At 58.5% G+C, this 15,648-nt stretch overlaps 1 protein-coding gene and 1 long non-coding RNA gene across 10 annotated transcripts in view; one reads left to right on the top strand and one right to left on the bottom strand.

The window, feature by feature from the left end:
• The window catches only part of CHST15 (carbohydrate sulfotransferase 15), a 75,191-nt gene extending 66,775 nt beyond the window's left edge, over positions 1-8,416 (top strand). For all 9 annotated transcript variants that reach the window (XM_059398760.1, XM_059398762.1, XM_059398763.1 and 6 more), the window contains 2 exons: positions 4,078-4,225; positions 5,828-8,416. In XM_059398760.1, coding sequence (XP_059254743.1) covers positions 4,078-4,225; positions 5,828-6,018 — 339 coding nt within the window. In that variant the 3' untranslated portion in view covers positions 6,019-8,416. The remainder of the gene's footprint in view (positions 1-4,077; positions 4,226-5,827) is intronic.
• Positions 8,417-11,786: 3,370 nt separating this feature from the next.
• LOC132015437 (uncharacterized) lies at positions 11,787-15,000 on the bottom strand. Its single transcript, XR_009403680.1, has 3 exons — positions 14,281-15,000; positions 13,979-14,197; positions 11,787-12,384 (listed from the first exon to the last, which is right to left on the bottom strand). It is a non-coding gene; the product is annotated as an uncharacterized LOC132015437 (long non-coding RNA).
• Positions 15,001-15,648: the final 648 nt, after the last annotated feature.

The following is a 15,648-nucleotide window of genomic DNA, read 5'->3' as shown; positions in this document are numbered from 1 at the left end:
CTTGGTTTCGTTATTGTATGGTAGAATGTCAGGTATGCGGAAGCAGGGAGGGAAAACAACTCAAGAAACCATCAGGTGAGGGGCCGCCGGGAACTGTGTATGTGACTGTCCGCATGGATCCTAGTGAGGTTAACGAGGGGGCTGGAGAGGTTGGGAGAGCGGACCTCGGCAGGCCCAGCCATCTCATCTCCCGCCGTCGCTGGCTTCAGTGCGCACCGATGGCCTGAAGACTTGGATTTTGCCACACGTATAGAGCTTTTGCCATGAACGCGTGTTCCCGTTCTTACTGTCTCTTTTACCCGCTGAGGTCTTGCTTTTCCACATCCCTGGCGGTGTGACTACTGAGCTCTGTCTTCAGGTGATCCCGCAGACACTCTGAAAGGGAGGCATCGGTGTGGGCTTTCCCTCCCGGCCTTGGATGAGGAAGTGCTTGTGCCGGCTGGATTTGGAAGGGCAAGGCCAGGCAGGGAGCTCCTTCCTGGGGGCTCATTTCAGGGGCTTCATGTTGTGTGTCTCTCATGGAGTAGTGAACATCTGACATAAACGGGGTGAAAAGAATGAACACCCGTGCCGCCGGGCACTCTGTCTCTCCCGGAGCTGGCCGGGCCTCCAGCCCCTCGGCACCCTTGCCGGGGAAAACAGGACGGCGGGATCCAACCTTTGTTCACTCCCGACGCTGCACTAAGGCACCCTCTTGAGCTCTCGTGGTACTCCATGTTCTACCCTCCACGCTGCCCTGAAATCTGTGCCCGTGTTACAGGTGAGGACACTGAGGTTCCCAGACATTAACTCTCCCAACCCAGGCACTTAGAGCTGGTAACAGGCCTCATGTTTGTCCCAGGTCCTGTGGCCTTTCAGACTCATGGCATTTCCACCTTAGCTGGTTAGCTCCCAAGGTCTAAACTGGCCTTTTGCGCTTAGTCTCAGTTTTGCTGAGGATGACGAGGTGGTGGCTTAAGCAGTCAGAGAGAGATGCCCAGGGATAGGATGGGTAGACAGGACAAGGGTGGCGGGTGTCGCGGGTCACAGACTGGCTTTACTCTTCAGCCCCTGGCCAGCTCCTGCAGGAAGGGCTGGTGGCTCCAGACATTGGTTTCTTCAGCAGCTCAGCTCCACATCCCCTGCGAGGTCCAGGCTCCAGGCGGCCAGGGCCCATGTTGGTGACATAGCAGCAAGTCTCCATTGGCTCATGGGCCACCTGGCATGCCGTGTGCACGTGACTGTTTGCAGAATGAGCCAGTGAACAAGCGAGGAGTTTTCGCCACTAGCAGATGGCAGATGGGCTGGGTGGGGAGTCCCACCTGAACCCCTGATTGGGAACAGAGAGGCTCGGCATAGTGCCTGTCCAGGAAGAGCCTGTATCCACCTCTCCTTGGCTCTGTCCCTGTGGGGGAGGAAGCCCTGGTGGCGGGGACACTGGCACCAGCTCCTCCTGCTGGTGGGTGCTGCCAGCTGAACTCGGCTGGCCCTTACCCTCCCTGGGCTTCCCTTTCTCCATCAAGAGTTGGCTGGGCAGATCACCTCAAAGGCTTTTCTTAGCTCCGAGATTTTGTCATTTTTTAAAAAAGATTTTATTTATTTGTCAGAGAGAGAGAGAGAGAGAGAATGCACAAGCTGGCAGAGAGGCAGGCAGAGACAGAGAGAGAAGCAGGCTCCCCGCTGAGCAAGGAGCCTGATGTGGGACTCGATCCCAGGACTCTGGGATCAAGAACTGAGCTGAAGGCAGTTGCTTAACCAACTGAGCCACCCAGGCATTCCGAGATTTTGTCATTTTAGATCTATCAGACACTTCCCCTAAATACCCTTTTTATCTTCATTCTGTTTTGAATCTCTGGCCTCTGCGGGGGAAAAGGCGAAGAAGAACTGAGGGGGCCTGTCGTAGGCGTGTCTTAGTGGTGTCCCGTTGTAGTGGTGATGCCGCATGAACCGGAACGTATCACTCGGGGCGGCCAGGGCTTCCCTGGAGTGGTAAGGGGGTGGGGCGGCCTGAAGAGGGGGATGTCTAGGGGACCAGGGAGCCTGCCGCTGTGGGAGCCAGCCCACCTCCCTTCCCCTGCAGAACCCCCTCCCCCACCAGGGCCTTTGCCACCCGTGAGGGAAGACCCTGCCGCAGGAGGGCCTCAGCCAGCAGGTCTTTGTCCTCCCGGGAGCGGCTGTGCGGGCTCTGTCCCCGACAGGCACAAGCAGGCTTGCTGAGAAATAGTCTGTCACATGTGGCCAGGTCAGGTGTGGGTTCCTGGTGATGCTATAGGGCCCCACCTTGTCGCAAACATCAGCCTTTCATTCTAGAAAGTTCTCAGGTCCCAAAGGTAGGTTCTCTGGAAGAGATGACCCTTGTGAGGCCGGTCGTCCCTGAGGGGGCTTGGCCATGGGGCTGACAGGAAGTGGAAATGCTCTGGGAGGCCGATGACTTGAGGAGACCTGCTCATAATGGTTTGTCTGTGTTGAGGCAACGCACACAGGATCTCTGAGGCTGGCACACACTCAGGTTCTCTCTGGCTTTGGCCCAGCTTGGGGTCTTTGTTACGGGCTGGCGCACAAGGAGGCGACATCCGGGGAGCTGGCGGCACCTAATGGGTTTTGGAGACACTTATCCCCTCTCACTGTTCTTCCTCTGCATCCTCCCACAGGACTGGAAAAATAACGAAGTGGGGGAAGCATAGTGGGAGAGGGATCTAGGCAGTCGGAGCCCGGCCGGCCTTGTGCGGCAGGGATGACGGAGGAGCCTGGGCCTTCAGCTTCAGGAACCGAGGCCCAGAGGGGCCGCCTGGGGGCTGAGCACAAGCCAGACCAAGAGCTTGCCACGCTGGGACCGTGGGGGGGCAGGGCGTGGGGACCGTTTTCACTGGTGGCAGCTGAGGGCTGGCTGCTCGGACACTAGATGGGAGCACCAGTGAGGAGGCTGTGACCGCGGGGCCTGATCGGGGTGGCTGGCGTGAGGCTAGGCAGAGGCCATGGAGGGAACCAGTTGGGAAGGTCGCCGAGGCAGAGCAGTAGACAGGAAGTGGAGCAGGGTCTGCAGGAGGAGAGGTGCGCAGGAGAAGGGGCAGCAGGGTGGAGGGGGAGAGGGCTGTTCCCTCCGCAACTGTGAAGCTCACGGGACGGGGCCAAGACCGCTCTCCTTTCTGACGTGTTTGTAAGTCGGGGGTCCCCGAAACCACTTCTGGGGTTCAGTCCCTGGAAGAATCACGGGCACACTGAAGACGGGTGCTCGTGGTTACAGCAGGGAGGGGGACCCATTAAAACCCATGCAGGGAAGCACGTGGTCTGCAACAAGCATTCCAGCCAGGGAAGGCCCGCCAAGCCTCAATGGCCACACTGTGTCCTGGGGCACAGTCACCTACTGTCTTTACTGTCCAGCCCCTACCACAGGTCAGATTGATCCTGTGTCGCCAGGAGCCCCTGTCGTCACGCATGCTGTTTACTGTCAGGTGGCCCCATGTCCCAGGCAAGCAAAGATACTTATCAGGCAGGATATCCTAGGTGACCCAGAGGTCACCTCCCAGGAGCCAAGGACAGGGGCCAGATTTCCCTCTGGGTGGGGTTAATTGCCAGGTAGGTGTGAGCAAAGGCACAGGCGCATGGGGACCTGGACATGTGACTGCCTAGAACAGGCTGTGTTTGGCCATCCGAACCCTGGTCACAGGGTTCGGATGGCCCCAGGCGCGTGGCCTTTCCCTCACCTGGCTTGTGCCTGAGGCGTCTTCATGGCCATCGTGTGCTGGGTGTAGGAGCAGTAGCGGGCAGGTTTCGGTGCAGAGAGAGAACGTTTGCCTGTTCTGTGTGCGGGCTCGACCTCTTCCTGCCTCTGAGTCTTCCTTCACTCCTCAGTGTGCCCCGCTGCCAGCTATGGGGTCGTTGTGAGGGTTCCATGTGGCCCTGAGCAGGAAGCATTTGTGTGGGGAGCTCAGAACCCTGCGTGAGGACCCAAGAACGCTCGGGGCTCAAAATCCATCCTTTGAAGGCAGCTGTTCACTTGGATAACTCGGCGTTGGCTCATACCCGTGCCTGAGCACTGTGGGGAAAGCGAGGAGGGACGGACCCTCACGTAACGCCTGCCTCCTCCTTTGGTTCCAGGTGAGGCTCCAGGTCGGTCTGTATGCCGTGTACCTCCTGGACTGGCTCGCCGTCTTTAACAAAGAACAGTTTCTCATCCTCCGCCTGGAAGACCACGCGTCCAACGTCAAGTACACCATGCACAGGGTCTTCCAGTTCCTCAACCTCGGTAGGAATGTCACGGGGGAGAGCGTGGGGCAGACACAGGCCGTGCACCCAGCGCGGCCGAGGTGCTCACTGAGTCACAGGCAGACTCCGTGTGCCGGGCCGGGCCTAGCTAGCTCAGTAGCTGTTTGCCAAGTGCAGGGCCTGCAGCTGGGGTAGAGGGGGGTCCCTCACTGGGGAGTTCTCAGTCCAGCAGAGCGAGACGGGAAAGCCACAGCTCGGGTCATCGAGTAACTGGCAGAATAAAGCAGGGGAAGGGTAGCACCCTTGCCGTAGGTTCACACACGTGCTTGGGGTCCCAGCTGCTGAAGGAGGGAATGGAAGGCTTCCTGGAAGGCATGGTCTGTGAGCTGGGCCTTGAGGACGGGTGAGAGGTCAGTGTGTGGCTAGAACAGTCCTGCAGAGGCCATAAGCCTCAGAGAAGGGAATGGACAGGTCATCGCATTGTCCCAGGTTTTTGGGGACCCCTGGAGTCGGGGCCGCGTAGTTGAGCAGCACGTCTAGGAAGGTTAGCTGCTCCTGGCCATGGTGATGGCTGGAAGGATGGGAGTGTGGACACGGAGTGCTGCCCATGTGGGTGGCCCCCGTGAACCACTCACTGAAGATCTAGAGCAAAGTGCACGTTCTTCCCGAGGCCCCATCTAATAATCTGGCCTGGGAATTCTGTTGTTGGAATATTTCTTGACCCCTCTCTACCCCAGCTGCAGTACGTTGGCCCACCACTAGTCTTGGAGTCCTTCTGTCGTGGGTGAGCTGGTGGCATGACGCAGGTGATCACTTTTCCCTGTGACGGCCCAGATCCATTTTTCTTTGATTTGACCCCTGGTAGATCCTGCTGCATTGATGAGCTTGTCTTTAGTCCCTGAGACAGGAAATGCCTGTTCTGTTCCTTCTATTATGCACATCTCAAGGATACTGGAATAGGGTTGTCTGTGTAAAGGCCAAATCCCGAGGGCATGAGCAGTGATCTGGTTGGTTAAGCCGGGAGAGGCCTGTGGTCTAGAGAGCTGGGGATAGAGGTGACTTGTTCCTGGGCTTCTCTCCCCACCGGTCTCCTTGTGGCAGGTGGGCCCCTTGCGGCTCCTGGGGTCTCTGGGCACAGGTGGCCTCCTCCCGGCCCCCGTGGCCACCATACAGCATGATACACAAGGTGAACTATGGCGCAGCCGCAGGCCCTTCACATCAGCAGCCTGAAGCGGGAACGACACTGGAAGAATTCGGGCAGGCTGGTTAGTAGGAAAATCTAAGTGCGGGGACCATGCCAGGTGGGTCAGACAGTTATCCAGGGACAGGCTGACGGCCACGGGAGCCAGCCCTTTGTGGCTCTGTGGCCACGAAAGCAGGCGGGGAGGCTCGGGTGAGGCTGCATCCCCTGGTTCCCGCCGCACGTCTGAGGGCAGGGGTGCAGCCCGCGGCCGGACAGTCCCTACTTCTTCACAAGGGCCCTTCCGCGTTCCTCAGCGGCTCCAGGGTGGATCCAGCCGGAGAGTTTTCATCCCCCAGCACTTCGGGGGAGCTCCTGTCTCAGCACGAAGCGGGCCTGGGGGTTTTGCAGGGTTTCTTCCTGCCATGCCTCCGGCCTCACGGGAGCGTTTCTGTGTTCTAGGGCCCTTGGGGGAGAAACAGGAGACCCTGATGACAAAGAGCCCTGCGTCCAATGCGCGGCGACCCGAGGACCGGAACCTGGGGCCCATGTGGCCAGTCACCCAGAGGATCCTGCAGGACTTCTACGGGCCCTTCAACACCAGGCTGGCCCAGGTGCTCGCCGACGAGGCGTTTGCCTGGAGGAAGACCTGAGGCCGAGCTCCCTCGGCGGGTTCCACTGCGCCACCATGGGAGTGTGTCTTCGGGGGCGGGCAGGGGGGCCCTTTCACTCACAGCCTGGAGAAAACCCTGGGATTCCTCTTCCCCTCCCTAGGCACGTGTGTATAAGCATTTGTTGTGTGGGATAACCTGGCGACTGACCCTCACAAAGCTCCTCTGTCCGAAGCCACTGGAAACCCCGCTTGGGAAACCGTTCCCTCCCGCACCAGAGCGGCCAGGCTGTGGGGATGAGGTGGGCGGTGCCACCTGGCGCCACAGCAGGGGATTGACTATGCTGGGAGCCCCATTGAGCACGCCGAATGTCATGTCACCATGCCGGAGGTCATGTCACCAGGCCGGAGGCTGTGTCGCCATGCCAAAGGTCACACATCACCATGCTGGAGGTCACGCCACCACATCAAAGGTCACGTCACCACGGTAGAGGTCACACTGCCACAATAGAGGTCATGCCACCACAGTAGAAGTCACACCGCCACAGCAGAGGTCATGTCCCCATGCTAGAGGTCACATCAGAGCAGTGCCAGCATTTACACTTGGTTCAGTTGTGAACACTGTTCGGGTCAGTACCTTCATTTGGGCAGAGAATGGAGGCTCTTTCCTTTTTTCCCGTTTACTCCAAAGTCCACCTTTATTCTCTTCAGTTGTAAACCCTGTTCACGTCACTTTTGTGAGAGAGAAAACAGTCAATTCTGGGCAGCACATTTGTTTCTCGGACCATCTTCCGTTCTGTCCTTGCATTACTGAGGTTAAACTAGAAATGAATGTTTGAAACCACTTTCTGCATTTTGTTAGCCAGAGCTCTCTTTTCTGCCTCTTTACGTGTTTCCTCTAGGGTTTATTCCGTTTATAATCAGATCACAAATTTAGTTTATAGTTGGGAAGTTTTCGCTGTTAATGCCAGACTGAGCAACTTCCAGGAATTGAACTCTTTGTGGGAAGTCTGGGTATCTTGGGCCTTCTGCACGCACTCAAGGTCACCGCCAGGCCTGGAGGGTGTTTCAAGTTTTAGTTCTGGCCACAGACGCACTCTGTTGCTCTGTCTTCCTCCCCAGGAATGAGCTCATTATCCACATTCTCCACCACATGCGGCCAGAGGCCTTCACTATGTTCACGGACTACAGGATGCTCGTGCTCTGTTTCAGAAACACAGAGAGTGAGCTGTACATGGGCCGAGCATAGTATGCTGGGATTCTTAATAGAACTTTCTGGGCCACTTGGCAGCTTGGTTTACCAACGGATGCAGTAAAGGTCTCGTCATATCTTGGAAGTGATGGGGAAAGACTGAAGAGGACCCTGGAGCCCACTTGGCACACAGCCCCAGGCGCAACCTCACTGAAGCTTTGGCCTGGTGTGTTTTCAAGGGAGGTTTCCTGCGAACCAGAGCTCTCTGGTCAAGGTCGCTCAATGCCAAAGTCAGAAAGTGCAGCTGCCTCCTGTCCAGCTGCGGCAGACACGACTATTCGCTCTGCTCTCCAGCCCTGGCGCCACTGTCTTCCTGCCACCAGGAGGCAGGATGCGCGGGCCGTCGGCACGGGGTGGCCGAGCTCTTCCTGCACCGGAAGGGGCCGTGCGTCCTCCACACCCGCTGTGTGGGACAGTCCCCGTTTGCCTCGCACATGGAGCGGCGCCCACTGGGGAGTCTGGCCGGAGCCCGGCGGGGGCGGGGCGCTCTCACGGGAGCGTGCGTGCGTGTGTGCGTGTGTATTTATTTGCAGGAGGGGGTGTGCGTGTGCGTCTGCTGTGTGTGTGCGTGAGTGTGCGTGTGCGTGTGCGTGGTGCCTTTCCTGGGCGGGCTGCCTTCCGGGTCTGTTGCTGATGAGACGCCTCCGCCCCAGACACAACCTTCTCGTGGATTCGTTTCTCTGCCGACGAACTTGTCTCGTCCAGTCCACGTTTTGCTCTCCCACTCCGGCCTCGACGACGGCGACGGCGGATTTTCCTACGCACTCCTATGCATGTGAACAACATGTAGTGTAATTCTGCTTCTTACAGAAGTATTACCGGAGGTATGATTTCCAATGTTATTTGGTTTATCCTGCAAATCTTTCTGTACGCGCAGGCCCAGCCCTTTGTGCCAATCCGTGCCATCCGGTTTCTCCCCCGGGGCCTTTCTCCAGAGGCCGTATCTGTCGCCTCTGCTTTCTCACGTCCGGGCCCGGTTCTCCGTGGCGGCCCTCGAGCCTGTCGTCCCAAACCAAAGTGAAAGGGAGCATTTCTCATGACCTGGTATTGAAGTGACTTTGTGTCCCCAACGTTGCGTATGGAACCGTGTTCAGTTGTACACCGCTGGTAGCGGAAGGTATGTTAAGTGAGCCCAGTCACGCTGTACTTGTGTTCATATTTCACATTAAATGTGGACCCTGTGACTGTCGCGGGGGTGCCGGCCATTCCTCGCCCTCCTGATCGCCTGTGGCCGGTTCTCCGTGGCATCTGCTGCGTACAAATGAGTCTCAGAGATCATTTGGGGTCTCACCTGCGGGCTCTGCGCACTGGGTGAGGGCACCTCTTGCATATGGTGATGCCAGAGAGGGGGTCACAGAAGGGAGGGCCCTGACGTGACCCCGCTGAGCAGCCTGCCATGGGTGCATTGGGGTGCCAGGGCACGCCCCCATACAAGCTCATGTGGGCATCAGCCTGTGCACGTGAAGATGGGGTGACCCACCCCAGGCCCTGCTCCTCCCGGACGCTGCTTTCCCTCATGCCTGGGGCCGGGGCCTGGGCCCGGGGGCAGTTAGTTGGAGACTCCTGGTGGCATTGGCTGTGTGTCACTGTCACTAGACCCTCCAGGTCCCCTGGCTGCACTGGGCTGGAGGAGATGGGATGGTCTCCAGTTTGGGGTTCTGGAGGCCTGGGCTCTCCTGAGGCCAGTGTGGCCCATGGCTTTGTCCCCTAGTTCTGAAAAGATCCTCTGGGGAGAGTCTCTCTCCCAGCACTGCCCCCCAGAGTGGTGTGGTGTGCTGTGTGAAGGGGGCCAGTGAGTCCAGACCTGGAAAGAGGAAGACCCCATCTCTTGATGAGGGAGCCAGGAACCGCTTGGCTCTGCAGAGAAAATGGACCTGATAGGAGAAAGGGGGCGGGTGGCCATTGAGGGGCAGGGGGGACAGGTGAGTCTGGAGGTTGGTTGAGTTCCTATCCCGGGAACCTTTCCATAACCCCTCTCCTGTGTGGACACCCACCCCTACTCAGGAACCAGCTTGCAGGGAACATACTTATGGAGACTGTGTACGCCTTCGTGTAAATCTCCCTTTGGAATGACCTCTTCCCAGAGGCCCCTGTTTGGGAACTGAAGCAAAGGCAGTGCTCTGGAGGAGTTTCTGGCCTCAGCGAGCAGGGAGGGAGAGGTCTCGGGTGTGGGCTGGCGGCTGTTTTCCTGTTGCTCCAGAAATCTCACCCCGTGGGTAGCTCCCCTGCCTGTGGGTGAGGCAGAGCCTGTTAAGACTCACAGGAAGAATCACCTTCTCAGAACCTTCTAGGGCCAGGCTTCTGCCAAGCTGCCAGGAGAGGGCAGGCCCACAGGTGGGGACCCAGTAGCCGGAGCCGCAGTGGCCCTGGGGACCTGGGTTAGCCACTCTCTGTTGCTGGAGCACATTATGCCACACTTAGGCTTAAAACAACACAAGCTGGTTATCGGGGAGTGCTGGAGATCAGAAATCCACAGTCAGGCTCATGGGGCTGGGGCCAAGGTGTGGGCTTTGTTCTTTCTGAAGATGGTTGGGGGTGGGGTCTGCTTCTCTGGCTTTTCCAGCCTCTGGAGGCCCCCCTTCCTGTCGTTGGTGGCCACTGACCCTGTCCTCAGGGTAGCATCTTCAAATCTCTCTCTGACTCTAGTTCTCTGGTCATGTCACCCTTCTCTTGACTGTCCCCCTATCCCCCCTCAGAAAGACTCTGGTGACTACTCTGGGCCTACCCAGATGAGGCAGGATCTTCTCCGTCTCCGGGGCACGTCTATGAAGGCCTTCTGGCCACGTGAGGTGACTTATTTACAGGGATTAGGGTGCGGACACCTTTGGGGGTCACTATTCAGCTGACCACAGGAGTGGGTCCAGCCAGCCAGTCAGGCCATCAAGGGAGTCGTGCCCCTGGCCTGTCCCTTGCAGCTGTTCCCTGGGGGGGGGGGGGGGCTAAAGAGATGTGAATGGGCTGGCGGCTGCCCAGCAGAGCACCAGGCTTCATGACAGGTCCGTCCCAAGATGGTGGTGCATCTTTCTGTCCAGCAGGGTCCTGCGGCTGGGGTGAGTGGGGCAGGCGGAGGCAACGTAGGGCCAAAGACACACTTTTCTTCCAAGGTCACATCGTAAGTCATTCTTCTTTGTGTTTCTCCAAGTGAGCCCAGGGGGCCCTGGCACCAGATAGAACTATTTCTCCCTCTCTGAGCAGAAGTGATTTCTGAGTGCTTGCAAGTTCTTTTTTCTTTACAGTTGCTTTCTCGGTTCCCTAGGAGACCACAGCAGCCACGTGGGCAGTTGTGAGTTTCTGAAGTTCAGCTGTTTCTGAGTTAGTCATACTTCAAGGGGAGCAGCTTCTAAAGGCTACAAAAATAGTTTGCTTGGTTTCTGGTCCCTGAGAGAGCCTGGGGGCCGTGACCTCTGTGGTCTCATGCTCCGGAGGCAGCCCGGGGAGGATGACCTCCAGACTCTCTCTCCTCGGCCATGCCTCCTGGCCCCACGCTGGACTTAAGTCCATGACCTCTATTTTGTCTCTGCTCCCAAAGCCCCGCCGGGGCAGTCGGGACCCCGTCCCCAGCCTTCCTGTCCTGCCGCCCCCGCTGCCACCCTCCATCCCCTCCTCTGCTGACCTGCTCCAGTGCCAGGGCTCTGAGGGCTGTGTCTGCCCTGGGCTCTGCGGGCCGTGCACGTGGCCAGCACCCCCCCACCCCCGCCCAGAGCCGCAGGCCAGGGCTGAATGCTGAGGTGGAACCTGTGTCTCTTTGTGTGGCTGGGGTGACACCTGGCCCTCCTGAGAGCGGCTGCATCCTCACGCCATGGGCCCCTGACAGGACTCAGGCCCGCCCTCACGCCCTTCACCGTTGTACTTAGCGCTGGCCAAGGAGTCACTGGTCCATTCACTGCCGGACAGTGTTTGCTGGCCGCCCCGGGGGCGGGGCACAGAGGGGAATATGAGGGCCCCCCCCAACAGTGGGGGATTCCTTACTGGGGGCACAGCATGCGGAGAGCAGGGAGGCACTGGTGCTCCTGTGGCTTTCTGGCAGGCACCCTCGCTCTGCCTACTCTGAAAGGCCCCTTAAAGTAGGCTCTAGAAGCAGGGAGGTCTATGGGAGGCTGTCTCCTGGGCCTCCCTGAGAGGCATGGCTTTCCCAAGACCACATGGTGGCAGACAGTGGGGACCCAGTGAAGCCAGGAAAGGCCGGGTCTGGGGTATCATGATGGGAAAGCATCTGGCTTCTCCCAGGTCGCCATTCCTCACCATTCTGCCACCAAAGTGATGGGCCAACTGGCACCCACCGGACTCTGCCTCCAAGGAGGGACAGTGTGGGATGGGGACCATGAAGTGAACGTAACTTTGTTCTGCCAACAGCTCTGGCCGCACAGTCACCTGACCTCCCACCTACAGGCTGAGGGACGCCAGGGGGCTGGCTCGAGGGGCCTGCAGAGTCATCGAAGTGGGCTGCCCACCCCCGGGCTCAGCCCCGCACCGGTGTCTCAAAGGCACCCAGGGACACACATCAGCTAGAAAGTGTGCACAGAGTCAAAATTTAATTTTTTAGCCAGTGTTTCCTGAACACCCAGTTGGTGCAAGGCCCTGGGCCGGACGTTGGGGTGGGCCGCACTGGGGGCGGCTTGTTTGCTCATTTGCCGATTCCTTCACCTGTTCATTCACCAAGTGTTTTTGGGAGCGCTGCCGCGTGCCGGGCCCTGGAGGCTCCCAGGAGAGCAGACCCAGTCCCTGTCCGCGTGGACCCGGGATCTCATGCCGCAGATCCATACGGACCAGAGCATCACCTCCGCGATCTCGAACATCGGCAGGGTGCCGCCTGCTCCTGCCATGACCCCCTTCCCTCCCAAGGCCACTCCATTCCCTGTGGGGCCTCCCCCTCTGTGGCAGAGACCCAGCCTCCCCCAGATGGCATGGGCCCCGATGCCAGCAGCTCTGAGCTCACAGGAGTTGGCAAAACAGAAAAGATCACACAGGTTCATCTTTAACAGTAGAAGAAACACATTTCCACAAAGATCTCCTGACCGGATTCTGCGTACAGTAATTCAGTATTAGAATATCCCTGTTTTGGTAATACAGGTCCACTCGTGAGAAGGTAGAATTCCTCTGGGGATGGGTAAACTTCCACTTAGCAAGCTTCAAAGCGAATGCCCCGTATCCCGTCTCCTGTAGAACGTAAAGACGGTTCCTCACTCATCTCTGGGCCCCGCGGCCCTCCTGAAGTGCTCACCCTTGGGAAGCGCTACACTCCTAGCCCCCAGAGCAGTGTCTTCCTGGCTCCGCCTCTGCTTTCTGACCTTGAAATATTGGGGGGTGTCCTACGCTCAGTCCTCAGCCCTCTTAGCTAGCTTCACCCCTGTCCATGGAACCAACAGCTATCTCCGCATGGATGACCCCCAGACCTCAGCCCTGTGCTCTGGACTGGGGCGAGTCTTGCTGGGTCACAGCATCTCCAAACTAACAGAGTGACCTGGCGACCCAGAACCCTTGGGGTGTGACCCTGCCCCACTGGGCTGTCTCCCCACTGGGTCCCACCTCAGTCTCAGTGGCCAGCCCGTGTAGATCAAATCTTCATGCTCCTGTCCAGTCGCTGCTGAGTCTCCCACTGATGCTGGAGTCCACCTGGCCTGCACTCCAGCTCTTACAATCTGTCCTGCACAGAAGGCTCCGCCCCTTGGCCACTTCCTTCAGGTCCTCCCTCGTGCCCACCCTCCTGGACCAGCTCGTCTAAACAGCCACTCCCTACCCCTCGCTGAGCCACTGTCTCTCACTCCTCTCCTCTTGCCCACTTCCCAGAAGCCACCGTTCTGCTGCCTCTGCCCCCCAATCCTGACCACTACTTGCCACTATCCCTGTATGAATCATGGTTTCAGTTTCTGTATTTCATGATGCTTTGACTTCTTAAGAACTCGTTGAACCCCCAGGGCGCAGCTGTGTCCTAGAGATGGCAAACAACTCCCTTCGGCGTGAGCCTCTGATGTGCAAAGCAGCCAATCCAAGCTCCCTACTCCAGACCACCTCCTTTACGGGTCACCCCGGGGCTGGGTGCCAGACAACAAGGACAGCCCTTAGCCCAGAGACCAGCCAAGTCAAGTAATCAAACTGGCCGGTCCCAGCCCTGTGTAGCCTAATCGCCCTCTGCACCCATCTCTTCCCTGGAAACCACAATAGAGACTCTTGGCTCCTGGCCCTCCCTGCTTGTCTCCCACACGGCCCTGTGTGGCATGGCATACCCCCTCCTCTGGGGAGCTGTGAGTGAGAGACTGTGTCTTCAGGGCACTTGTCTCCTGGCCTTGCGCCTCACACTGTCTGAATAATAATGAAACCTCCATGAAAGGGCACCCGGTAGCATAGCTGGTTGCACATCGACTCTTGGTTTTGGCTCAGGTCACCATCTCAGGGTCCTGGGATTGAGCCAGAACCTGCTAGTTTCTCCCTCCCCTTCTGCCCCTCCCTATGCTTGCTCTCTCAAGTAAATAAATCTTTTTTTGAAAACCACGTATGTGTAAAAAATCCCACCTCCAATGGTGGGACCCCCTCAAGCTCCCTGCCCCCCACCCCCATTGCAGCTCTTTCCCTGAAATCTGCAGCCAAAGCGACCTTTTACAACATCCCTCCAACCATGTCCCTCTCTGCCCGGAAACCCTCCTCAGGTGCCCAGCTTGCTTCGTATAAAATGCGGGAGCCCTGCCAATACCCCTGGGCCCTCTTTGACCCAACCAGCGGACTGGCCCCTGAGCCCCCAGCCACCCCCACTCACCTGGCCCCCTTCTGGTCCAGCGCTGACCTCACTGCTGCCCCTCAGGCACGTGGAACTCTGCCCTGCCCCCCGCCCCCTCCACCACCAAATGCCCTTTCTGTGCCGGACCAGGGCTCGCCCTTCCGGGCCTTGGCAAGCCTGCCGACTTCACCTCCTGGACATGGGTGTTGGGAGGGGATGGGCTGGCTGGGCGGGTCCGGATTCTGGCAGCTTCTGTAACTGCAGATTAAACAGGCAAGTTGGATCAGTGGGAAATCCTACCGAACCATATAAACATTTTTAAATATTTTGGTTGTGCTTACAGTATGTAAGGTATGTCGGGTTGTGTGTCTTTAGTAAAGGGGCCAGAGCCTCTCCTGCCTGCGCTGTGCTGCGGATAGGAGCTCGGGCGGGGGCTTCCAGGAGATGCCGATGAATCAGTGCTGGTTTCCGGTTTGGGTTCCCCAAGGGGCGCGGGACCTGGGTCGCGGCTGCCGGGCCGTCTGCGGGCAGTCCTTCCTCACTTGTGTGCTTGTTCTCAGATTAGCTCCCTCGTCTGTGCCAGGACTTCCTGCAAGCTTCTGGGCCGCGGTGCAGAGAGCAGCTTGTGTTTCCTTCTTGCACGTGTTTAGTGCGCAGCAGGTGCTCCCCGGGGGGCTGGGTGCTGGGGATCCTCGAAATCCTTTCGGGAGGTGCCCCTGTCCAAACCGGTGGCATGGTCCCACCAAGATGTCCCTTGCCCTCACGTGCTCCGAGTCCTTCTCGAAGGTCCAAGTGACGCTGACTGGCGGCTCCGGCCCGGCCGCCGCCGCTGCTCGGGCACGCGCAGAATTTACAAATCCGTCCGCGTGCGTGTCCGGGGCGGTGAACAGTGACGGACGGAGACCGCGTCCCCAGACTGTCTTGGGAATCTTCAATAATTTTTAAGAATATAAACGAGTCTTAATCCGACACAGTTTGAGAAGGGCTGCTTTTTCTGTTTAATGAAATAGTGCGTTTCTGAGGTCAGACCCGGATTCAGAAATAAACATGACCGGTTGATGGTAAACAAAACCTCCCCGAGAGCACTTTGCGGAAGGCCCAGGAGCCCTGAGCATCGGCCAGGATGGGGGCCGGGGGGTGGGGTGGCGGGGGGACTCAGAGACAGACGTCTGTCCACTGGGGAGGCGGGGTAGGTGGCGGTGGCCAGAGGAATCTGGGTACCAGCTGTTCACTGAGCATGTGCTGAGCACCAGGCCCTGTGCCAAGGGCATCTTCCAGCGGCCCCTAGGATCCTCCCCTCCGCCCCAGAAGGGAGGGGGTGTGGTCATCCTGGCCTACCATCATTCGGATGGGGGAACCGAGGTAGGAGAGGGTCCTAGTAACGAGCCCCAGGGCCCCCAGCCATGAAGCAGCAGAGGTGATTCTGCGTCTTGGTCTGCTGGTCTCCAGGACCTGGGTCCTCACCTGCCCACCTCGGTTCCAAGTCCCTGAACTTTGAGTTTCCAAAGATGTGAGTGGAGCGGGGTGGTCCCATGGCTCTCCTGAGTAGGCTGGGAGGCTGATGCAGGCACTGGGGTTGGGGTCAGGCCCTGGGGGCATCCTCAAGGTCATTTCCTTATGGAAACAGTTGAATGGATCCACACGACAGCCCCCCTCCTCTCTACGTGCCTCCTGCCCCCTGGTGCCCACCTCTGGGGACACTGAGGCAG

Source organism: Mustela nigripes, chromosome 4 (genome assembly GCF_022355385.1).
Source record: "Mustela nigripes isolate SB6536 chromosome 4, MUSNIG.SB6536, whole genome shotgun sequence".
NCBI classification, from domain to species: domain Eukaryota; kingdom Metazoa; phylum Chordata; class Mammalia; order Carnivora; family Mustelidae; genus Mustela; species Mustela nigripes.
This window is presented reverse-complemented; position numbering and strand designations above follow the sequence as displayed.